Source organism: Platichthys flesus, chromosome 1, assembly GCF_949316205.1.
Source record: "Platichthys flesus chromosome 1, fPlaFle2.1, whole genome shotgun sequence".
Taxonomy (NCBI): Eukaryota; Metazoa; Chordata; class Actinopteri; order Pleuronectiformes; family Pleuronectidae; genus Platichthys; species Platichthys flesus.
The window spans coordinates 4568700-4595002 of record NC_084945.1 but is presented as its reverse complement, the minus strand read 5'-3'; the positions used below and the strand labels follow the sequence as shown (position 1 = coordinate 4595002).

The 26303-nt window shown below is 41.8% G+C and overlaps 1 protein-coding gene across 2 annotated transcripts; it reads left to right on the top strand.

Moving 5' to 3' along the window:
• Window positions 1–9805: 9805 nt before the first annotated feature.
• Window positions 9806–21670, top strand: muc15 (mucin 15, cell surface associated). Of its 2 annotated transcripts, none has more exons than XM_062394640.1 (4): window positions 9806–9862; window positions 15369–16179; window positions 18721–18891; window positions 20464–21670. In XM_062394640.1, exons 2-4 carry the CDS (start codon window positions 15387–15389, stop codon window positions 20583–20585), a joined length of 1086 nt encoding a protein of 361 aa, XP_062250624.1. In that variant the 5' UTR covers window positions 9806–9862; window positions 15369–15386; the 3' UTR covers window positions 20586–21670. The 2 variants fall into 2 exon arrangements, with proteins under 2 accessions (XP_062250624.1, XP_062250632.1); XM_062394648.1 differs by lacking the exon at window positions 20464–21670 and adding an exon at window positions 20089–20457.
• The last annotated feature ends 4633 nt before the right edge of the window (window positions 21671–26303 follow it).

Here is a 26303-nt window from a genome sequence, read left to right as displayed (position 1 = left end):
TAAATGACGTGAATTTGGCCAGTTTGTGTCAGATCATTAGACTGAGCTGTAATTCAGTTTGTGTATCTGGAGCCTTTGGTCGTATAATCTGAGTTCACAGCAATCACACCTGGGATTGATTCTCCAGAATCGACAGAGTCAGGGGAGGAAGATGAGGAAAGTGCAGCTCGTGATTCCACTTTGGAGAAACTGCTGAAAGAAATGTGACTTTTAATTTGGTCGGGAGTCGAGAAACTTTATTACTTCAGTCGGATTCTCGCTTCAGGTCATTCAAAGTCTCGTCTGGGCTGATTAGCAAGCTCATCAATCGCACGTGTAAAATACGATCACAGCATTAATTAGTGGGATTTTCCTTTATTGCAAACAGAGACTAATTTGAATGGAACTGAATCCAGTCCACGTTAACAAGGTTTTTATTGCAGCAAGGCTTTTATTGTTTTTGCAGGAGCACAAGAGAAACAATTCTTATGCAAAGGCCCAATGCAGATATCTGTCCATGTTAAAGACATAGCTGGTAAATAAAAATGGACGTAGACTCCGGATCCGTAAAGCGAAGCCAATGCATAAGTGGCTGAGTCCTGTATTCTCTCAGGTAACCAGCAGGGGGCGACCTCTTTTTCTATAGAAGCCTATGAGAAAATGCCTCTTCTCACTTGATTTATAACGTCAGTGAACATTTTCCCGAGGAGTTTTACGTCCTCATCTCTTCTTCAAAGTTTTCTTCAACACAACATGATGGTTTTTATTGTAGATTTATGGAATTTCCAACTGCAGGGTTCAAAACCACAGCTCACAAACGATTGGGTGACGTCCCAGCGAGTTGTCGTGTGGTTAATGAAAGAAAGTAAAAATCCTCGATCAGTTTGTCTGGATCTACTCAAACAAGTGGTGGGTTCTTCTTTGGATGATTCCTCTTCTCAGGAGACAGACGGCTATTAAAATGTTTTAATGCACAGAAATCTATATTTTCCATGTGCAGGAGGCGACAATCTACGTCTTAAACACATTGTACACACCACGCAACACTATAGAGACTTAAACAGGCTGCACAAGAGAAAGGAAGAGAAACTGGTTCACGCCACTTGAGTTGAAATGTTTGGCTGCCGTCAGGATGACGTCTGTGAAGACTGTGAAAAATCTAGAGCTTTAAATCAAGGCCTCCATCCAAGGGAAGCGTCTCCGGCTCAGATTGGACACACCGACTGTCCAAGACGTGTCAGAGGGACAATGGAAAACGAATCCACCCGATTCCCTTTGTGCATCTTTCAAGTTGTTTTTCTTCTCACAGGTCTTTCTCACTGCTTCCTTTATCTGTCTCGCTGTCTGGGTGAGTCTGGATCTCAGCTCGTGACCAGATGGTGAAGTCACATCTGTGGAAGGCCTCAGTTTACGACTGTGCAGGGACGTATCGCTGAGGAAAAGGGTTGAGGGTTTAACACCGATTCACCAAAAAAAATCCCTTGTCCTCTTTCAAGTCTTCGGTTGTGTGGAGGTTTTTGTGTGTTTTGTCGGGCTGTGATCTGGGACCGAGCTGGAACACAGTGTAATATTTCCTGGAGTCACTCGGAGAGTTGCAGCACGCGCTTGTGTCTAGAAGCAATGAGGCGCTGGGGCCGCGGCACAAAGAGCCGCTGTTACACGCAGTCACAAGAGGTGTTGGGAGAATCTGCTCTTCATCCTTCCACACAGGACACACTCAGCTGCCGCACTCATGCACTATTCATAACACTGTAGCATCGTCTTGTTCTTGGACTCGTCCCAAACCAAACACCGTGGATGAAAGAGCCTTTGTTATTTTGTTATAACAAACACAAAATAATTGAGGAAAACAAGAGTGAGTTTTATTCCCACTGTGGAATTTTTGAGGGCACTTTATTCTGGATAATGGATTTTGTAGTAACAGAGATTGTTTTTTCTTTACTTTAAAATGCAGCCGTTGCTAAATCAATGTGTGTGTGTGTGTGTGTGTGTGTGTGAGACACATTCTGAGTTTTACCCTCATACAACCAACACGTACTATGCACTCTACATGTTTGTAGGTTAACTGCTGTGTTGTGTTGACATGACTGTATCTGTATCTGTATCTGTATCTGCTGATACTCTGCTTGTTTCCTGAGGACAGAGGAATTATGAATGTTAATCTCAACCTTCTTCTTGTCTCGATGCCAGTTTCACTTAAAGAACCCAACACATGGGAACTGGCTGCGTTCTGATGACAACAAACCTCCAGCGCAGCCATTTCTACTTTTCAAATTAGATTTAAGATTAGATCAAATCTAAGACTCAGGTTTTTAGGACTTTTGGTAGTTTTCTTTTACTCACAATTCCCTTGGGCCAATGAAACCTTAAACCTTATAAAACCCTAAAATTGATTTTTCTGGTCATTACTATCAAGATTGAACTTTATTTGTTTCTGTTCTCACAGTTTCTTGAATTCTTCCAATGTAAAAGTACATCAGTGCAAAATATTAATGTAAAAAACTCCTTAATTCAATCTTCTGTTGATATTTGTAGTTTTTAAGTCCATAAAAGTATTTGTAAATGTATTTTCAGATATTTCTCTGTTCATCTTAAGCACCATCGTCGTTTAAGAAAACTCTTCTTTATTTTATCCATACTGAAAGTCATCTTATTCTAGCATGGTTATGTTGTAGTATTAGACCATTATTCTATTTAAGTGTATTTCAAGCACAGTTTTCATTTCTTCTGATTCATCAACGCTGCTTCTCTACATAATAAAGCTGCTGCTGCTCCTTTGTCCATCCTGTATCTGTCCGTCCTGCACGACTCTTCCTCTCTTCTCAAGCTCTTCATCAATGTTTGTCTTTATAAAATATATTTTTTGTCGGCTGGATATAAACCCCAGTAACTCACTCGGAGGGTTTAAAGGTCAGTGTATCGTCATCATGGATCAACGCTCTGCAATCACAGGTGAAGCTGTTGGAGGATGCTGACATCTAGTGGTCGAACGTGCATCAGCAACATCTCATCACTGCTGGAGGAGGAAAAACAGGAAATAAACAAACCATCAGTCCGACGGGACGGGGGACATCTGGAGACACTGAGATGTCCCACTGAGCTCAAAGTGGACATTCAGTCTCCTGTCACAGAGACGAGTCCACTCCGATCTCACGATTCACTGCAAAGGGTCATTTTTCATCATCATCTGTGACAGTTGCTCAAGAAAATATATAATTTATTTGAAGGGTGTTTGCTTTTTTAAATTTTAATGAGAAATTACCAACAGAATAATAAACCTAAAAAAGATAATCTTGTATTTAACAAGTTTCATTTATGTCATTAACCTCTGTTGACCTTCAGCACACTGTGTCTATTAGATAATACAAAGCCATTAATCATTAGAAACGTGGCACAAATACTCTGATGTCTTATTTTACCTCTAAATTGGGATTCATTAAAAATTATATATATAATTTTATGTGTATAGCCCATATTCACAAATCCCAATTTGTCTCATAGGACTTAACAAGCTGCGACATCATCTGTTCCTAAAAAAAAAAACATAAATATAAATGATTTGTTTATGAGTTCAAACAATAAAAATGCTTTGTGGAGTAAAACATAAAGAAAAAGTCTCAATTCTCCATCTGTCACATGCTAATAACCTGAAAGCTGAAAAGTGACAGACCCTTTTCAGTTTGTCCCTTTTTTTAAACTCCTCGGACGAAGAGGAGACAACACAATTATGTCCACGGATCTGGACGTCATCTTGATGATTTGTCCTTTTTGAATTATGGTTCAAAACACATCACCCCCCCCCCATCAGTCACCAAAACAAATCATCCTAAACTCCCTTTAAATGGACCGTAGCCTTCAGAAGTGGCGTCTGACGAGATGATTCAAAGCTGTTATTATCGTCCCGGAGGAGAAGAAAGGACAAACAAGCATCACAGAATATGGACGTGATGTTTATTTTAGCCGCTGTCACTCAGATGACTCATGGAGTAAAAATCAGTTGTCCACATCGAGGCGTGTCTCGGATTTGTTCGTCATCCAGCTTGTCTTTGTACACTCTTATGACACACACACACACACAGACACACGCACGCACACACACACACTCAGACACATGAAGGGTATCTGTATTGAAGTGTAAAATTGTCTTTTAGTTTAATTCTCTCAGTTTATAGTGGAGGTTTTGCTGTGTGGATTAATGTGATCCCTCGAAAACCTTAATCTCAACCAATCACAAACTTCGCCCTCTGTGCTATTAATAGAAACGGGAGAGGCCACGGTAAATAGAAGCAGCAGCTCAACTCGTCAAACCCGGAGAAGATACAAAGTTAAACTTGACAAAAGGTAAAGTGCGTCATCGAGACTGTGGAACAATGCAACGCGATCGGGGAGAAGAAGAGCCATCGCCGGGGAGGAGCCAATCACCTGCTTCATGAGGCACACACCTGTCTGCATTCAGCAACACACACACACAACAGATACATCACAAACAAAAGCTCTGCTGCTCCATCTGGCTGCTTTGGTTTAATGCCACAATCACTGTATGGTTCAGTCAGTTTCGTTTTGAAAATAGAACAGTGAAAGGAAACATGCACATGGTGCCTGTCTGGCTCCAACAATGAAAGTGGAGTCTGGATAAAGATCCAGATCTTTTACTCAGAAGGAGAATCATCGCTGCATTATAACAATAGTGATTTGTCGGAGGTAACTTTAGGATTCCTGATGTTTACGTTTCACTGGTCCATCGATGGGATTCGTCCCTGTGGTGAACAGGAGAGAGCTCCAGGACTTGGGAGGGTTCATATCCAACGTTTGACTTGATGTGATGCATGCTGGACTTAACGCAATGCATGCTGGACTTAACACAATGCATGCTGGACTTAACACAATGCAGTCTGGACTCAAAACAAAGCATGCTCTATTCTACTGACAAACAAACAAACAAATAAACAGGGAGGGTGAAAACATAACCTCCTTGGGGGAATGATTGACTTGTGATGGTATTTAGGGTCAGATTCAAACCTGTGTTATGAACATAGTGAATGTTGAGGGTTCAACCTATAGAAGATCTCCCGGCAGAGCCAATCAGTTTCCTCTCCTGCCTTCTGGGTCTCACTAGTTTCTGCCAGACACAAACCTGGAGAAGATAATTCAGCTCTGACGGTGAAGGATCCTCCCGACACCTGAATAAATAAACACAAACACACAGACACACAGATCACATGCTCTTTGTGGGTTTTAAGGAGGCATCATTAAAGCTTGGTGAGCTGACACATGACAGTCGGACACACAGGCTGTAATCGAGCCCACAGAGAAGACCCAGAGCACAGGGATGTGTAGAAGAAACCACAGTGTGAGGGAAAACAACTTTAAACATTCATTTCCACGGTTAACCCCACGTTCTCCTCCAGAAGGTTCCGTCAGAAGCTTCCTGTTGATTTTAACCCCGACTCCTGGGCCTGTGTGCAGGGACGTGTCCGGGATCACTGGTCTTCACAGGATTACATCACGTGTGGCATCGTGCAGGCTAACACATCTTTTGGAGATAATGAACTGCTACGTTTCACTTTCACAGACTCCTCCCTCCTCCTCTCCGAGGAAACCACACAGGATCGGACTCGGTAGAAAAATGATGCACGTTCTTACGATCGGCTGAGGAAATAAGTAAGAGGGAGCAGAGTCTGGGTTTTTCATTATTCCTCTCCTAAGGCTTGCTCAAAGTGCTTCTGTTAAGACTGAACCACAGAATCTTTAGCAAGCAAAGAAAACACTCATCAAATCGAATGTTTATCTCGAGCATCGGAGCGATTCAGTTTAAAAAAAAGAAGAAAATTTCAATTCCACGCATTGGAACTTTAATTGATAATCGTCATTATGGGATTGAAATGTAAATTCAAAACTTCTTGTAACAACATGAAAGCACTTTATTGTGAGCATACAGACCACCGAGCAATATTCAGACCAATATGTGTTTCTGTGTTTGCAGCCGAGTGAACCTTAGATCCATTAATAGATCACATGAGGCTCCAAACACATTCAGATAAGTGCAGAGTCATTATCTGGTAGTTAGGTGTTCCCTCTCACAGGAGTCTCTCACATCAAAGCCCAGTCGACCTCAGATCTCTGGAGAATACAAGTCCTCGTATTAGAATGTATGTAATAACTTCGTTATATGAGAAATAACTTAATGTTAATAAATCATGAATCGGACTAAATTGTGTCTCTGAATCCTCACACCCAGCATGTTACTGTTATATTTTGGTGATTTTAAAGATCCTGACTTACAGTACTAGTTAAGTCACAGTGTGTAGAAGCAGAGGAGTGACGTTATAAAGTACCTTTCTTTTTTTTACTTTACATAAGTATATTGTTCATTTATCTGTATTTTACTCAAGTAGATCTATTGCAAAACACAACTGCAAACCAGAAAAGACAACAAATCAAAAAACACATTTTGATCTACTGTTGTGTTCTCTGTTTAACCGTTGTGTTTACTTATTTACAGGGCCACCATCATTTTTGTACTTTTACGTCACTACATATTCCAGCAAACACTGCGTTGTGTTTTGTATTATATATAAAAAATATAGATAATGATAAATAACAAGAAGGGGACAGGTTCAATTAGATCCTACAGACAAACTGGAATATTTAAAATAAAGTACTTCTACAAAAGTAAAAATGTTTTACTTTAGTACATTTTTGTGTCATTCATTTGTACTTTTACTTTTACTAAAGTAAATTGTTTGAAGAAAAGTGATGAATATACTGCAAAGTTAACTTTTTCAATAGGTTTTTATATTTATGATTTTATGGGAACGGAATTGTTAATACACTGAATATAATGGTTCTATAACACCCAGTCTGTCTGACTCAGCTTTTAACCACATATGTGCATGTGTGACACCATTTTCCTCTGCGGCGTGAAATAGAATCCATGAAAATGTCTGCACAGATGAACGAGCGAGTTCCCTTCATACGTGTGAAGCATGAACGAGCAGCACACGTGAATGAATGAATAAATGAATGAACCAAAAGTTATTTGAATCTGAAGGGGGAAATCTCCTTCCTCCGCTCTCATTATTCAAACTACGACTGCTGAGCTCGACAAGTTTCTTTTTTAATGAACGAGGCTCCGAACAGAATTCCTGCTCCTCTATGGAACGTGTCAGTCGAGATAAGAGCTGGTTGGATTCTCCAGATAGAGAAGATGATGCTTCTCTGACTTTATCTGAGGAAACACAGGAGTCCAGAGAAGATCTGACTGCAGGAGATGATTTCATTCTTTAAATATGTTGTGGGAAATCCAAGAAACAGCAGGAACATACTGGTTTCTGTGATTTAACGTATTTCCCATCACTGACACATTTTCAATTTTCGATTTAACGTTTAACTCACTCATTCAGCTATAGAAACTCTTGAAGATTACAAAGGGGGAGATTGCAATTTCTTTCATGTTTATTTCTATCATTCAATCATATTTCCCTCCTGATCATTCTACTTCATACTGCCTCATCTCCGTTGGGAAGCTCCTCACAAATGCATCCTGCCGTTTTACTCCTTCACGTCTTTTGTACTCTGCGGTTCTGCACTGAAGTTTTCCGCCTGTTTATCTCCTCTGTTTGAGATTTAGACGTTTTCTATTATTCACGTCCCTGATGAGGCTCCGTGATCCCATTAGCCCCGAACGCCGGCGGGGCAACGTGAGGTGCCGACGACAAGCTGCCTGCCAGGAACTCTGTGTGCTCTGGACAATAAGCCACTGCTTCACTGCAGCGCTATTTCAAATCGGTGTCATGTGGTTTACGATAAAGAAACAAACAGCTTAGTGCACGTGTGCGTCTGGCTTATAAAACAGGTCTGAAGATAAACATTAATGTAAAGCTTGAGACATGAGTCGTCTCCATCGCTCCTCCCGTCCTCCTGTCCCCGAGGCAAGTGGGGAGTCAAACTAAAACAGACTCTTACTCAATAAACAACAAATAAATAAAAGCCCACCCCCCCTCCCATTAAGCCAAATGGTCCAAATTGTCCTTGAGTCGCAGGCCCCCCCCTACCTCCTCCAAGTTAGCAAATGAAATATGAACCAAAGCAATAAGTCAAAATACACATCAAATGATTTATTGACGCTCTAAGAAAGAGGTGAAACGTCGTGTTCGACGGCTCAGTCTGCAGGCCAGAGCATCCATCTTTATCTAATCTCAGCCGATGAGTCATGCCAGAGTTCAGGGACCTTTACTGCAGGAGCATGACGGCCTGTAGTCAGGAGTCAGACTCAGCTGATGGAAGACGAGGCCCGGGCTCATGGGGAGTGAGTAAATCCTGGAAACACACTGGGTCCTGGTTTGTTTTTGATATTTCGGCCATTTGCACCTTTCACCACGTGGGACACTTTAGACTTGCATCCATTTTGTTCGGGGGACAAGGAGACCAGAGGGGCCGTATCATTGGCTGACGTGGAACACATCTGTATCTGGATGAGTGACACCTCTGGAGGAAAAAAATCTGTGATGATGTCAATGGCTAATGTATTTTTGCACTTGGAATACAAGACTTGCTGCAATGCAATGAGCTGATCCCAAGAAATAAACAAATAAACATCTTTTTAATTTGTTGCCTATGTGTGAATTGTGTTTTATTGTGTATTTTGTCCTTTTTTCTCTTATTCTTACTTTATTACCATGTTCATGGCTGTGTTGGTCACTTTAAACACAAACACCTCAAAGCTTTGTTATGTTTCCTCCTGTACTCAGCTTTAATAAAAACAATAAGCATATGCAATCTACATGTTGTGAAACTTTTGTTTTAAATGTATTTAAAATCCCAAGTTCCTCTTCCTGAAGCTACTTTTCAAAGTGTTAGTGTGTTTGGATCGAGGTGGGTGGGGTCCTGTGTCGTACAATGATTCTAAAGAACTCTCAGAGGAATCAGTTGTGTCACTTTGTGTTCGGTTGACGACATATTTTCACTGAGGCAGATAAACACTGGATGTGGATGCTTTGTGTTTATAATTAGATCTCTGTGTTGAACAGGAAAACATTGCTCATGGGTGTGTTCACGGTTCTTTCGGTGGAAAATCATTGACATTTTCAAGGCGGGACTGAAACTTCTTGGATTCATCAACAGAGCAGAACACCAGGTGAGGCTCCCTGCTCTTCACCTGCCGCGGCCCACCGGCTCCGAGTGGCTCTTCACCCGCTCACATGAACCCAGCGGATGCCGGACGACTCAGTTCAACCGAGGGAATGAGAAGACAAAAAACTCAAGGCCGGCTCAGTGTTGTGTTGTTGCACAGTAGGCCTACCTGTGGACCCACAAAGCCACACACGTCACCTGGTAGCCTGATATGGAGCGGAGACAAAAGGGGGGGGGGGGGGGGGGATGAAACCCGAGCACGCCAGCCTCCTTTCTGTTGCCATGGCGACAGTGGCTGTTTCCAGAGCCTGGGTGAGAGAGAGAGAGAGAGAGAGAGAGAGAGAGAGAGAGAGAGCCTCCCACTAGGGGGCAATTCACAAATCTAACCTGGCAACCCGACAACCTGGCAACCGAATGCAAATAACAATCAATGTATTTAGATGCAACAACGGAATAATGAGGAGGTAATAAATTGGCCGAAGACCCCCCCCCCCCCCCGGCGCTCTTCCCCTCTTCCTGCCGAGTAGTTCACTGCCACCGCCGCTCCTCTGTGGATCAGGGTGTGTGTGTCTGCTGCTGGCAGGTGAGGAAGCAGGTTGAGCAGGTTGTTCCCTGAATGCCACCTCCCTCCCTCCCTCCCTCCCTCCCTCCCTGCAGGCCGACTGCTGATTCACTCTCACACGTTGGCAGCTCAGTGAAGAGATTTTGTCGCCCGTGCACCTGTTCTCATCCGATACAGCCTGAGAATAAGGTAAGGATTGACTCAGGGAGGATTTATGCCTTTTTTTATTTTTCAGGAGAATGTGCGGCTTTATAAATAAGAATGTGGGATTTAATTTTTTGTCTAAACATGTTTTAGTCGTATTTTTGGAGTTGTGTTTTTAATCAAAACAAAAGCAAAACTCTCCACTTCTTTAACGGCAGTATGTCAAGTTTGAATGATTAAGTAGCCCATAATCATACGTACATAATAGTTATTCTTTCTGTTTGTACTTTGCAAAATGTAAAATTAGAGCCTGAGAGTCGTATCCACTTTCCATGTGAAAGTAAAAAGAGGTCATGGCTTCAGATCATCAAAACAACAAGTGGCACACACACTGAAGGAATTACACAACCTGAGCACTGAACACACAGTGCAGCCACACCAGTGTTTGTCACTAACACAATGAATAATGAACCAGGTTGTTAAAGTATCTGACCTCTTTGGAATCAGGTGTTTCTCTATGGAGCCCCCTCATATATGTGTACACGTCTATTTTTTTTTTTAAAATATAAACTGTTAATCTGAAGAGGAAGCTTACTTCAGGTGCTTCATCTGTGACAGGATTATTATAACGTATCATACTTTACATTACATACAGTGGAATGAAAAGTATATTATTCCTCTCAGCAGTAGAGATGAAACTGATAGAAGCTGGTGCTTTAAAGTGGATTTTCAGGTTGTAAAATGCTGTAAATGCTGTAAATCTACATCCCAGCAGCAAGATGCAATTAACGTTTAACATACTGTACATGTCAAATGTCACACACAGGTGAACATGCAAGCTTTACAATAACATTTAACAGGTTGTGTATCTTTAAGTGTCCCTGTGTGTGACTGTTTCTCTGTGAACCTGCTGAGGTGATAACTGCTTCAGACTCTGACAGACCGGCAAAATGGGAACTCTTCAGCGAGTTGATACTCTGAGTGTGAGAGGGTGAGAGCAACACATCAGCCGGTTTCCTTCCACCTGCCGAGGCCGCCAGACTCGTGGGCGGTGACGCCAGAGACCAAATGTGTGGGGATATTTGTAACGTGGAGAGGAAGTGACACGATGACTTCTAAACAAAACAGGAAACACTGGTTTTAATATTTTGTGGCCCGCACCCTGAACGTCACACAAACAGATGGTAACAGAATATCAATCTTTCATCTGCGTCATTAGACACAAGAGCATCGTCTGGCTTTTGTTTTATATCTTTAAAATCCCAATCGAGCGACGTCACACTTGAACAAATCAAAACAAACCAGTGAGGCCACTGAGCTGCCTGTTAAACTGGTTCCACACCGATTAGTCTCATTTACTCCAGATTCAAGATTCAAGATTCAAGATTTTTATTGTCAAATGCACAACAATAACATTAAGCAGTCGCTGGCAGTGAAATGCTTGAGTCTCAGGATCTCTTCTAACAATGCTCAAGTAATTACAACCTATACAATAAAATAAGATAGAAATAGTGTAAAATAGAATAAAATGGAATATCAAAATTCAAAATAAGAAAATAATGTATATATATCTAAATATATATATAAACAACTGAGGAGAAAAGTGCAAATGTGCAGATAGGTCACGGAGAGGAGTTTAAAAGTCTTATGGCTGGGGGCCAGATAGCAGCAGGCAAAACATTTTATGGCTGGGGTGAAAGGGGTCTTTAATAATCCGGCTGCTCTTCTTCCTGCACCGCTGGGTGTAGAGGTCCTCTATGGATGGTAGCGCTGTCCTGGTGATGTGCTGGGCAGACTTCACCACCCTCTGTAAAGCCTTACGGTTCAGGGTGGTGCAGCTGCCATACCAGGCGGTGATGCAGCCAGTCAGGATGCTCTCTATGGTGCATCTGTAGAAGTTGCAGAGAATCCTGGAGTCCATGTGGAGCTTCCGCAGCCTGCGGAGGAAGAAGAGCCGCTGTCTGGCCTTCTTCCTGATGGAGCCTGTGTGATGGGTCCAGGTCAGGTCATCAGTTATGTGGACCCCGAGGAACTTGAAGCTGCTGACTCGCTCCACCGTGGCCCTGTTGATGGAGAGGGGGGCGTGTTCTTCTCCTCTACTCTTCCTGTAGCCCATGATCAGCTCCTTTGTTTTGCTGACGTTAAGATGGAGGTTGTTGTCCTGGCACCAAGATGTCAAGGCTCTGACCTCCTCTCTGTAGGCCTTCTCATCGTCGCTGGTGATCGGACCTATGACAGTGGTGTCATCAGCATTCTTAATGATGGTGTTGGAGCTGTGGGTGGCCACGCAGTCATGCGTGAACAGGGATTCTTGGTTCATTCACGTTGGTGTTGAATGCTGAACTGTAGTCGATGAACAGCATTCTCACATATGTGTCGCTCTGGTCCAGGTGGGAGAGGGCAGTGTGGAGGGTGAGGGAGATGGCATCTGCAGTCGACCTATTTGACCTGTAGGCAAACTGCAGAGGGTCCAGAGAGTCAGGGAGGGAGGAGGTGATGAAAGCACTGGTCCAACCATCATTCTCAGACGCCGGCAGCGTAATTATACTTTTATCCCACACAGAGTTCAGTGTGCTGGAGTCCACACTTCAGGATGCTCCTCCAGTTGAAATTAATAATATCATTATTATCATCTATCACCTACTTTTGCCCCAAACTGATGTGAGATGCAGCAGAGGCGTCTCAGCCCCCAGGCCTCCGATGACAGGCCCCAAGCAAATCTCCTTTCAAGCTTAATCCTCTGCGTGACTGAAAAGTAGCTGACAAATTAGCCAAGAGTTCTTCATCTCATAACCTCTGATAGACCTAGGGGCAAAGTCACAGCGCTGGCAGAGGAGCCGTTTAGAGTTAAAACAGTGAGAACTGGGTTCATGAAGTTGTTTGTGTTTCTCACGATGAAACCCTCACTGTTCTGCAAATTTGAAATTCCAGTGAAGCGTCTGTGTGTCAGTGTTTTCGGCTGCAACTTTCTTTAACAAGATCATTCAAGGTTCGGTGAAATTAAGTTAAACCTATTAAGCGAAACCCAAACTGGAGAAATATTGGTCGATGGCTTTATCGGACAATACCCACAGGTTTTAGCTGCTGGAGACAATGCCAGTTAGTTTGCTGCGAATTAGATAAAGTACTAAATTCAAGGATATTCCTAAACTGTGAACAAAACATGATCCATTGTTAGATGTATCCACAAGCCGGACTGATTTCACCTGTTGAAGGAAGCACCAGAGCTGTGTCCCTGCTCAGGGGCCTGAGGCCGTCAGGGGGCACGTGGACCAAAGGGCCTGTGTTGCATTTCTTCATCGACTGCATTTGAAGGAGCCTTGGACCAGTCTACTTACCCTCCTGTGACTTAAGGGGTCTTCCCTTGTTCATCCAGCGTTGCAGCTGAAAAGTCTCCGGACACAATCAGACTTTTTGTCACTTTCTTGTTTCCACTGCAGCAGCAGCGTTGGACGTTTATCAATCGTCCACCCTCTCTCGCCCCGTCTCGGTGGATTGAGCCATTTTCTTTAATGACGTGTTCTTAGTGTCGTATCATCAGCAAACGTTAACTGTTTGATTTATACCAGCAGGTCGCACCATTAACAACCCACAGGCTCTCCAGTCACTTCCCACAGAGCAGAAAGTCGTGTGAGACGATAAACAAACCCTTTCCAGAAACTCACCACTGGAGGACATTCACATTTCACTTTGGTGATTGACGACAAGTTTCCATCGGAACTTAAATGAGTTAGATGATTCCCCCCTGATTATTTAAAAGATAAATATTTTTGATCACATTAAGAGAGTTTAAAACTCCATTGGGGTGTATGGAATGTTCTGTTCATTTCCAGTTAGCCGTGAACTAGTCGACTATGCAAAACTTGCTAATCTTTCGCGACAGGTAAAACCAGCTTTGTATCTCTTGAAGCTCCGTTTCGCTGCTGAACTCTGAACAAGAAGCAGGTCACCACCAAGCAGCCGGTCAACTAGGTGGCCTGCAGGGAATAGCTGGAGTCATTTGTGTGTTAGTGTGACGCCAAGGGGACAACACACAACTCAGAGGGCGTCGGTGTGTGTTCCCACTGTCAAAATGTCACAGATCTCACAGGAGATTGTGCTGGGACCTGCTGCTGTGGAACAATACAGGCTCGACTGCATTGAAACTCCACAACAACCTGATGTAGCAGCCAGATCTGTCATGTTCACGGTGTTTCGGCCCATGTTCACCGCCACCGTCAAGTGGGCGACTCCCGGTAAAGACCCCGGAGGTGTGTGTGTGTGAGTGTGTGTCGGGATCAGTCGCTCAGTGATTTACTTCCCGACTCGTGTCAGCGCAGACGACCTGTGCTCTTTAGGCAGGGATCAAAACGGGACCAAGCAAAGATGTCTTGATTCACACTGACTCTTTGCATGTGGTCGGGGGGGCAGTTTGGAGTTTGGAGGCTGCACTGAACACAGATTCAAGTCCTGTGGCTCCTTCCTGAAGGAGCTTAGGGGCAGGAGGTGAACAGAGGTGTCAGTCGCTGAGTGAAAGGAAATTAAACAACCAAAAACCTCACTTCTTTTTAGTCTTTTTACAATTTCTATATGTTTAATCTTCAATCACAAGGAATCATCTCCACCAAGGAGGTTCTGTTTTCCGCCCTGTCCATTGGTTGGTCATTTGGGCCACTGTTGAAGGTGCAGACTATACTCAGTGCCCCTCTAAGTTCAATGTGGATTAGTTACAAGACACTGGTTTGGAGAAATTACCCAATCACAGTGAATGTATGTTTGCATAATTACTGAACAAGAGTATATGACTTTCATGGAAAATGACATTCCTCTATGCCCGGATTGTGTGTGTGTGTTTGTGTGTGTGTGTGTGTGTGATCGTCTTTCAATGGTCCACTATTAAAGCACTATATAACTGCAGTCCAGTTGCCATATCATGAATACAGAATATTGTCGAGGGAAGCTACAGGGAATGTGTGTAATAACTTTCTTATACTTTTGCTATGTGGAAGATGTACTATAGGCACTTTTTCTTTGGCTCTGGAAACAACAGTCCACTAACATACTTGTTCTGCAGCTTTTGAACAACTTTTCTGTAAAAGTACTCAGAACAATATGTTGAAGCATCTCCATTTTCATATGAACACAGTCTTTATCTGCTGATGAAGGTCATCTGATACGGTCAATAGCTTCCCAACAAGCGAGTAAGTGGACTTCGAGATTATTTGTGTTATTTTTTTAACAAAAACAGCTTTTTTTCAAGGATCTAGACTTAGCAGAGAAACTCAACACAAAACAGTTTCTTGAGAAAATGACCTTCAAAACAAACTCTCCACAAGTGAAAAACAAAAATGAAAATGTTGTTATTGTGTATCGACAATTTCCTGTGAATTATCAATATACTATCAAATTTAATTTAATCATGTAATGATCTCAAGGTAAGATTCAAGTCAAAGTGGATGAGCAACAAAAGTTATTTTTTACACAAAGTCATAATGTGATGAGTAACTTTGAAGACAACAAGCGGTTTGTTTTGATTATTAAAATTATGTTTTTATTCTCTCGTGTGTTTCAGAGTGACACCAAAGTGAAAATGGAACATTATTTAAAAATCACGGTGTGCCTCCTCCTGATCGTCCAGACCTGTCTCCTGGCGTCGCTCCCAGAGTCAACCGACTCTCCGGGTCGTACCATCGATAAAGGCTGGCTCCGTGGAGTCCACAAAATGAAAGATAAAGGCGGAATTAAAAAGGCTCCGGTCGCTACAGATGAGCCGGGATATGAATCGGTACCATTTACAGAAGCTTTGGATTCAAACAATGTTGAAGCTGATGAAATTCCATCGGGCTTCATGATGTTTGGAGATGAAAACAGGTCGAGTGGTGAATCGAGTGAAAATAAAACATCTGGTAATCCGCCGCTGCCTCCCCAGTTTTCAAATTATACAGATGAGAAGCCTCAAGTGTCAAACACCACAGCTGCTCCAACCACTACCACAACAATTCCCTCAAACTCAAGCCAGACAAACATGACAGGAGCTGAGGAGGACCCTCACAACTCAACGATGACCAATCAAACCTCCACCGGTCATTCCAGTCATCACAACCACACCTCTCATAACCGCACTCATTTACACACGACAACCTTGGCGCCAGAGAAGAATAAGGGGTTAGACAACAGCACGGGATCGAACGGCACAACAACCGCAACCACCACAGCGACACCGGGGTCCAATGAGACGTCCCTCACGTCTTCGTCCACGACAGCGTTCCCCTCTGAGACCACAGGAGCAGACCCCATGCCCATGACCCCTCTCGCTCCGATCACACCTGAGGAGGCCAACATAACGGACAAAGACGGAGCCTCGGGCAGCGGCGCAGACAGAGGTACCACTGCAGTTTAAGGTGTCCCAGTATCTGGTGTATATTTCTGTGTCTTTGTGTGCCGCCCTATCAGCGTGACATTTCTTTACAGACTGATACCAGGAGAAACATAACGTTCATGTGAAAGTCCCAGTGCTTATAACCGAGTTTGAGGCTTGACAGGCAACACAACGAGAGTTATTAGGCAACAAAACTAGAACAAAAACCCCTTCAGAGACTTTGAGGCAACACATGCGCTCGTAGCTCAGGAGCAGATATATCTCTGTTGCCTTCTTTGCATAATGTTTTTTATTTCCTCCCTTTCCCTGACCCACATTTCCCTCTATGTATTTTCCCACTGTCAGAGGACAAACGGCCATTCTTTCAAAGGAAAAGGTCGGATTTGGGTTTCAGGTGCCATCGAGGTGCCTGCGGTGACTGAGGGATGGATTACAGGCAGCTTCTTAGCAAGACAATGAAACCCTGTTTGAGGGGTAAAAAAACAAACGACCTGAACTCAGGGACTGAGGACAGAGACAATGTTGCTTCTGTGCAGGGGCGAGAGACCAGTCACGCTTGTGGTGTCAAAGAAAAAAAGAGAGGTAGAGGAGATATGAAAAATACTTTAAATTGATCTGAGAGTCCTGATCCGGATATAGAAAAGTTCTGAAACAGGTAGTAAATATATTATTTACATAAATCTAGATGTTATTTACGGAGGCATCAGAACTAATTAACAATTAAAATGATTGTGCAGCTTATTTAACATGTAAATAAGCTGATATAAAACTATTACTACTGAGAACGGGTCACATTCAGGAAATGAATATGATCTCAATGGCTTTGCTGCTTGTAAAAAAGTACCAAAAAGTATTTTTTGATTACCGCAACCTATAGAAATGTTGTTTTTGAGGAAACATACTAATCTATCTATTTATCTATCTACTTATCTATCTATTTATCTATCTATCTGTCTATCTATCTATCTATCTATCTATCTATCTATCTATCTATCTATCTATCTATCTATCTATCTATCTATCTATCTATCTATCTATCTATCTATCTATCTATCTATTTATCTATCTATTTATCTATCTATTTATCTATCTATCTGTCTATCTATCTATCTATCTATCTATCTATCTATTTATCTATCTATTTATCTATCTATTTATCTATCTATCTGTCTATCTATCTATCTATCTATCTATCTATCTATCTATCTATCTATCTATCTATCTATCTATCTATTTATCTGGAAATGCATCACAGCTGCCTGACCTCACTGTACCAGTGTAACATGCATATTGTCACACTGGCATCGGGGTGTTTTATTGTCGACTCTATATCGGCTCTGTGAGGCAGCGCGGTGCATATTAACATGCTCACAGTGGCAGAGATGTAAATGTCATCAGTTCTTCAGTTATTCAGTAATAAATCAAATACAGTAAACAGTCACTGTGTACTTTGACCTAAATGTCTGCACTGACATTTATGGAATTCTGTCCATCAGCCAAAACCACAAATGTCAACTTTAGAGTGGCGAGAAAAAAGAAAGGTCAGGGGGTCATTAATGTAAAGAGGCTGGACCGTCAGGAGAATTTCACAATAATGCCACCGATTGTTGTTCGAGCTCCTTCACACTAACAGGCGAACATTACTGTCCGTATCGTCAGCATTATCAAAACAACAACAACAACAAAAAGGGGATTTGGGATACACAACCAAAAGCTGTCGGGACCAGTCAGGCTAGTTTGGACAAGATGTTTCACAATAATGTTCCATCCCAGAGAAATCCCCAATTTTATTCAAAGTAGCGGGATGTTACATATTAGTCACCTTCTTTAACTTCCACTGTTTGCATTGTTCACTGGTGGATTATTATATATGATTATTTTTCGCTACTTGCTGCTAAAGTGAATAAAACTTCAATAAAAGACGTCATCCGTGAACATGAGGTAAAATTTCAACAGCAGTGTTGGTGAAGACAAAAACTCCCATGATCCCACACTGCTTCACAACCTCATCCAATTTTTGTTATTGTTTTGATTGAGAGCCCCCTGATGGCCGAAGTTACATTTATGGGATTTATTTTAATTTTTAACTGATTCTGACCGAGGTTTCTTGTTGTATTAAGGGAGCTTCTGTCTCTTCACTGTTGCTTAAGGTGGAAATGTCTCTATGCGTATCATCAGATCTTGACTGGGCTCTGCTAAGAGCCTTGAGATAATACACGTTATGATGTAGAGCTAAATAAATAAACCTGAACCAGCAATAATGGGAAGTACAGTAATAAGCACAGGCTGCTGCCTTATAAATATTCAAATGTACTCATCAAATCATCATGACTTTGGCATGTTGATTGCATTAATTATGGCCGTGTTAATGAAACAAATCTACACAGCTGACTGGCTGGAGTGGGTGTGAATGCAAAGTGCTCAAAAAACACATTTCAGCCATAATTATCTGACAATTAGCAGCTGATATGAATCATTTTCAGTGTTGATAAATCATTTGTTAACCGTCTCCCTGCACCCTCGACCCCCCGCTCCTCCCACACAGTTTTGGCATCAGATCCACACAAGAGCCGCCGGCACGGAGCGTGGGCAGCCATACTGGGAACCGCAGTGGCCGTGGCCATCGTGGGACTGGTGGCCTACGTCATCCTGAAAAAGAAACACCAGATGGGGTTCTCTCACAGGAAACTGGTGGAGGTGTATCCCTCAGACCCAGGTTAGCAAGCTCCACCACACACACACACACACACACACACCCTGCTAAATCAATGTGGAACTTTGTTGCCTGCAGATTTCCCTAATGAGTCCCAGTATAATGTCTCTTATCTCTGATGCTGGTTTAGCATTTAATTAGGGTTGTAAACTTGATCTGACCAAACCTAAAAATGAACATTCTAGTAAGTGGGCTGCAGATTGCAGTATAATAACAATGGCTGAATTGACGTGATTTTTGTTGTGTAGTGGTGATCGAGTTAGTCTTAGCTGTCAATCATAGCGACTAATTTAAACTTAACCTACAGGATAAAATAAACACTTGAACTTACATCTGTGTTATAACAACTAAACCTAAATAACTAAAAACATCTTTATCAGACATTGGTCTAATTTGCGACATTTAATTTTGGTTCATGTCCCATTCACACACATGGAGGAGCTAGGGGTTTATCCGCAATACCGCAGCCAGCCAACAGGGGATGATCAAGATGTTTTGGCTTTACTGTAGAGGGGTTATCATGTCATTCATCTTTATACACAGTCTCTATACGAGCCACTCATTGATTCAGACACTGTTTCCCGGCAGTTCAGAACCAGTCTGATACTTTAGCTCCTGGAAATCAAGTGAGACACGTTCACACTCAGTCTCTGAGCTCGGTGGAGGCCACGGGCTGCAGCTCCATATGAAAGTGGTATTGATCTTCTCATCTTATTCGAAGTGTGTTTCCAAAAATGTTAACCTTTTTCCTTCTAGCCCTCGGTTCCCCCCACACTTAACCTTCTCTTACGGTCCAACTGAAATTTAAACTCCATGCTTTTATTTTTTTCTTCTCTCTGCTGCAGGATACAGGAATAAGACTGAGAGTTAGGAGTTTGAGAGTCAGTTTTATATTTACTTTATATATTTAAGATAAGTCAGATTCAATCAAACACTGAGGAGGAACAACAGGATACCTTTCAATTAGTCTTGTACACAGACTTTATGTTAAGATTGATTTCAAGTCCCTGAAAATGAGTGGCCGGATTGTCTTGATCACCCCCTAGTGGCCGGCTGCAGCTATTAACCCCAACCTCCACCATGTTAACTGATGGCTCAAGGAAGAAAACGTTCTCAAAGTTGGTTTCTGTAATATTAGGTTAATCTTATCCCACTAATGTAAGTTCAAGTGTTGACATTTGATATTATTTGTTGTTATAGAAATGTCCTGATTGACAGCTGAGACCGACTCGTAACTGTTCAAGCATGCTGATTGGTTGGACTTCGATATTACATCTACATTCAACTATCACCACCACACAGACTCTGGCTCATCAAAAGCTACATTTTTGTATAAGAGGAGGAGGTGTCCATCTTTATATACAGTCTTTGGACAATATTATTAATATTATTATTATTATTATTATTATTATATACTGTTGCCAATTACTTCCATTGCTATTCAAAATCGTGTCATGTCAGGATTTGGCATCGTTTATGTCTCACCACTTATCACTGATAGTAAGAAGATTACAACAAATAACAAACAACTGATAACATTCAAGTTGTGATTGTAAAGACTTGCCTGATCTCCAGTCCTCAGATTGGACAACAGCGAACCTTTGGACCTGAACTTTGGAGGCAGGGTCTACGACAACCCAGGACTCACAGGGGACAACTTCCAGATGTCCAACTTTCCAGGAAATCAGAGAAACTAGAAACAAACGGTTTTCTTTCTGACACCCTGGTAGAAAAACTGATCACGTGGAGTTTTGTAAATGAGACGGTCTGAGTTTTTATTTTATGTTAATCTTATGTCAGAGTGTGTGTCATGCTGAGTAGATTTATCCAACTGAAATAGAGGGAATCACTGAAGGCAATTTATCTGAAGTGCGCTGCCGAAGTCAATATGAACAGCCAATTACGTGTGTTGCCAAAGGGAATAAAATGAAGAATATGATTTGCAGTCGATGCAGGTTGTTAAAAAAATGAATCTTTACTGTACATTTTGGGTTTTAACTTTTAATTTGGTTTGCGTGGCTGAGATAAAATCACTTAAAAAGAAGAAACTAGAATACAACTCCTGCTGATGCAAAAACCATTTGTGGAAAAAAGGAAAAATAAAGGAACACGCTGTCTGCAGAATAAATAGCTGTTTACACAGGTGGCACACTGAGGCCTGTGCAGCAGAAATTCAGACGCCATCGCGAACAATGACATTATCCATATCAACCGTCACCTGCTGTTACGGCACAAGGGAAGGGAAATAAAAATAGTTATATTTAAACTGCGCTTTCAGATTTTTCCACTGTCACAGCCGGAGCCTGAGAATTGAACCGTCAATCCGAAAGACCCGAGTTTGTTTTTCTACAAAGTGACGGAGGTGGAGGGAGAGCCGGCTGCTGTTTTCTTATTCATAGTCTGAGGTTTTTCTGATATTCATGAATTCAGTCTGTATTTGGTATTAGCTGTGTTCAGTAGCAACATCTGTATCATCCTAATATACTCCTTAAATCTTCTGACCTCCAGGTGTCCAGACAGAAACCTGGGAGAGTCACGTCCTGTAGCGTTTACCTGCAGCAGACACAGATCAAAGCTAGAACGCGTATGATTATATATTACCTATAAAGAACTTTACATATTTTCTTATTGTTATTCTGGTCACATGTTTGCTTTGACTTTGAGTGACAACCTCGAGTTAAAAATGTGTTTCTCTTGTACAACATGGCGGGGCAAGGAACCTGCTATGTAACTTCCTACTTTCACTAATGCCTTTGTGAAATAAAATCTAGCAATAATTCAGAATTGCTTCATTCTACACGTTTCCTTTTCTTTACAACATATACAATAAATGTATGTTTATATCTGTACATATGAAGAAAATGCATCTGGCAGTGGCATTACTTCCTTACTCAAAGTGGTTAAAACGTCAGTAGGTGTGAGAAGCATTTTGTCTGACTGATGGAAGAGATATTAATAACAACCTCTTGTAAAAAGTAATGAAACGTGATGATGCATTTATAAACAGCCAAATTCCCTTTTTGGGATTTTTATTTAATAACACAAACGTCTCTCTGTGGATCACACATCCAGAGAGACGTTAATCTTATCGGCTTCACACTCAAAACATGTGTGTTTGTAAGACGCCCGAGGAAATGCAGCAGCAAAGATGGTGCAAATTTAGACATGTGACAGATTTAATATTAATAAACTTCGACTAAACAGGCGACCAGAGCTCTGAAGCTGCAGCACCTGGGAACCATCAACCTAAGTGACTGATCCTCCAGTCCAGGGTTCTTGCGTATTGAGTCGTGCTTCACTGAACTTTGAATAAACAGGAGAACAGCTCTTGTTATTCTATCACACACGGACATGCACACACACTACTTCTTCAGTATTAAGAACACTTCTCACACAAGCGTTTGTTTCTTTCAATTTATCACAAAAACTTCCCTCTATGGCCGTTTTAATTAAAACAATTTAGGATGTGATTGTTTGGCAGGCGGCTGAAATCAATTAACTGACGCCCGGCTAAAGAATGTAAATATTTCACTGGGGCGCTGGTATATGGGCCAGGTTAATTTACACTTCCAGCAGAGCCAAATTAATTTGAATGAAATTAAATGATTGCTATCTAAAATGAGGCTGTGCCAAACTTATTATTGACTAAATTCAAATTCATGTTCTTCAAGCCACCTCGCCCGGAAATGAGTTTAACCCGTAAAGCGTAGTTTGGTGTAATGGCCTAAGTCACTGACTCTTTATCAGATCAGTCGCGGCAACAATGAAATGATCAGAAGAGCCTTATGCTGGAATGTGGAGGTGTATAATGAACAGCTTTATGGCCGGAGGTTAAAGGTGAAGAGAGCAGAGGAACAGAATCCTGACACGATTCACACAAACAAAGAAGCAGGTTTAGTCTCTTGCAGGAAAACATCTGTACAACTGAAAGGACTGAGAGCCCCCCCCCCCCGGTCTCACAGTCCTGCTTTGCTGAATTTGCCTTCTTTATATCAAGGTTAAAGTGGCGCCAAGGTTGGTATAGTACAGCGTCCAGTTGATTGCTATATTCCAGCCAGCTGTCCCGCCCAGACCCTCACGATCTGGCATTCAGCTTCCTCTGCAGCAGAGAGATCTGCAGCAGAGGAAGCTCCATGCCTCGTCTTCACACCCTTCACCTGCAGGCGATGGCGCCAGAGGAGTCACACAGAGAAACATCCTCCTCAGTGGGCCGAGGCTCCGGCTGCTCAACATGACCAGGTTCCTTTTAACAGGTGAACAGAGAACTCTGTTTCGTTTTGAACTGGAGGCGAGAAATAGCTGCAATGCAGAGATTGCATTGTTTTGTATTTTATATTTAACTGGTTTGACTGGTGGACGGAGAAAATTGCTTTTTCACATTTTTGCAAATAATAAAACTAGACCTTCAACTCCTGCATTTGAGACAGAATGTTTTAGTGAAGCTTTAAATAAGTAAATCCTTCATCTGAATTGTGGGAGGGCCAGATGCCTCTTTGAGTGGCACAGGAAAACCTGTAGCTAAGCCAGAGTTTAATAGTTTCAGTGGAGTGTATTTGGCATGATGTAAAATAATAATAATATTAATGAATGAATGAATGAATGAACAGAACATTTTCCCCCAGAAAGGGTGGAAAACTGCCTTTGGTTGAGCAGTACAACATAAAATCAGATATATAAATGTAAGGACAATAGATTAAAACTAAAATGGATACTAATACTACTATTAACAATGTATCATAACTACATCGGCAGGATTATTTGATAATGTCTTTTCTTACATTTGGAGGCTACAGGGGAAACATACATAGGTTAGCAGCTGCCATATTTCACTGCTCAGACACTATCGTCTGTTCTTCTATTGGGAAAAGTAGAAAAGTATAAGTTTATAATTGCTCAAACAAAAAGTGTGTAGAGTTTGACTTCAGTTGCTTTAATGTAGGGATTTCTTCAACAGAATGAAAACAGTCCGTGGCGTGACTGAAGATCAGAAGACTTCACGTCAGTCTCTTCTTTTGTTCTCGCTGATGAGCCACGTTGATCTTAATGAACAGCATCTTCTAATAAGAACGCCAGCTCCTTGCCATGAGTCATCGGAACATCCTGACAGGCCACAAATTCCCAAGTTTTGCTTAATAACGGAGGAATGAGGGAGGGATGAAAAATGAGGGGTTGGATGAAAGCAGTGGCATATGGAGGCTGATGTGCAGCTGCTGTTTGTGCCTCTGTTGCCCAGAAAACCAGGCCTCGCTAATCCCCTGATACGAATTCTGGTGTAGGAGGGAAAAAGCTGGAGCCCCAGTTTGGGCTTTAACTGGTGTGCAGACATTTCTTCTCTCCTGGTTTTCATGGATTCTCTCCAGCAACCTGGTGCTTGTTAATTTTGGATATGCAAGGTTTTGCGCTCAATGAGAATAAAATCACAGTAGAGCTGAAGTTTGCAGGTGTATTTAGAATAATTCAATCTGGATGCTGTCTAATAATTGGACAAATTAACTTCTCTTACTGATATTGTGTTAAACTGAATAACAGGATGTGTTTCTGGGGGCGTGTGTTACACTCACCTACAGCTCAGATTGCTGCAAGGTGTTCCTGCGAGGCGTTTAAAGCTGACTCAGCAGAAAATGACACAGTGTGAGATTCAGGGCCAAGCAGCAGGTTAACATTCCTCCTCTGTCACCGTCTTGCTGCACATTTAGGTCGCTCTCTGCAGCTTATACATTAACCATGGGTCTGACAGCGGATTGCCTGTCAGAGGTCTTTCACACACTGGTTGCTGCGGCTGTTGGGTCACTGGGGTGGATCTGAAAGGTCAGCGCTCCTCCTCTGACAGAGCCCGTTCTGCAAAAGACAAACACGAAAGGTTTCTGAAGAAATACTGATGAGACCGGGGGAGTAATATTTGCAAAGACAGGAAGTGAATACTTAAACGCAGTGTACGAAACAAATCTGTGCCTAGATCTGTTGTAAGGGAAATTCAGACACTTGTCAGACATCAGTAGAAGATGTGGAGCATGGTATTCAAAGCACGATACAGTTTTGGACTAAGACAGTTTTCCCAGCAGGCACAGTTCCCCCGGAGAGAAGAGAAGTTTGAGAAGTGACTTTTCACTGAGACTTAACTTCACTTGTAAAAACTGTTCATCTTCTTGGTTGTAACTTCAACTCACATGGTCGCTTTAGATTCCAAATGCGCTGATTCAATCATTAGAGCAAAAGAGTAAGACTACTGCCTTTTTCTTTTCCCTTTCACAATAAAAGCCCCCCAAGTAAAGACAGAGGTTGAAAGTAAAGAATCTGCAAAATATGATAAATAAATGTTATTTTAACGCTGATTGAAAATGACTGAAATTAGAGTTTTGAATATATAACCAACAATCCTGTAAATAAATGACTGATGTTAAAACAGCAGATTAGCTAATTAGTGCATGAACCACTTTGATGCCCCTCTGTGACTTTCCTTTTTTTTTATAATATCTATATATATTGTGGTTATTAGCCTTTTGTTGTATTTACTTTTTATTTATACATATTTATAGTAAAGTAAAAGATGTTAGTTTAAACTGTATAATATTTTTCCTTTCTACAACGGTTACTCCATCTTAGGAATCAGTGCTAAATAAAACCCCACATCTGCTTGCAACAACATTATAGTGACTTATGAGGCCTTTATTAAATTCATCCATTTACTGCCATTAAATGCTAAAGACTGGGATTTAAGATGTGATTAAAGAAATGATGACCTCCTGAATAAAGGTCCTGTAAAAGGGATTGAAATGATTCTGTGTGAGGAGAGCTCTGCTACAGGTTGAAGGTGGTGGAGCTCATCATGCACTGAATGTACTAATGAGAATGAAATGAAACAAAAGAGCAGAAATAATAATAAAGAGAAGAGGTGAACTGTGTGGGCTGGTTACAGAATAATTCACATTAAAATGCCTGATGCTGTGAAATTTAGAAACACAGTTATCGTACTGAGAGAATAAGTCAAAAGGTGACATTCCCTATAGGTTGAAATACAAATTAAATTTGACAACAAAAAACACTTGTCTCTCATGTCTTTCCGTCCGTGACACATTTGATCAGGCAGTTTGGGGCCAAAGGTCGAACCATTAGCAGCAGAGTATTGTAAAGCTCCTTTATGTAACTTTGTAAGGACTCAATGCAAAGTGGATAATACGTAGGAGTGTGAATATAGCATTAACCAAACGTTGCACACGTATAATTCAAAAGACATGAAATCTCCAAGATTGGATTTAGGAGTAAACCAGGGCCCGGTGGCTGCTCTACGAGGAGAGAGAGACAGTGCCAGGCAACTCTTGCATAAAAGGAACAGTAATAAATGAGCTCTCAGTCCCGTTAAAAGGCTGTAAGGCCCCGTAATAAGGCCTCAGAGCCGAAGGTAATGACTAAATGCT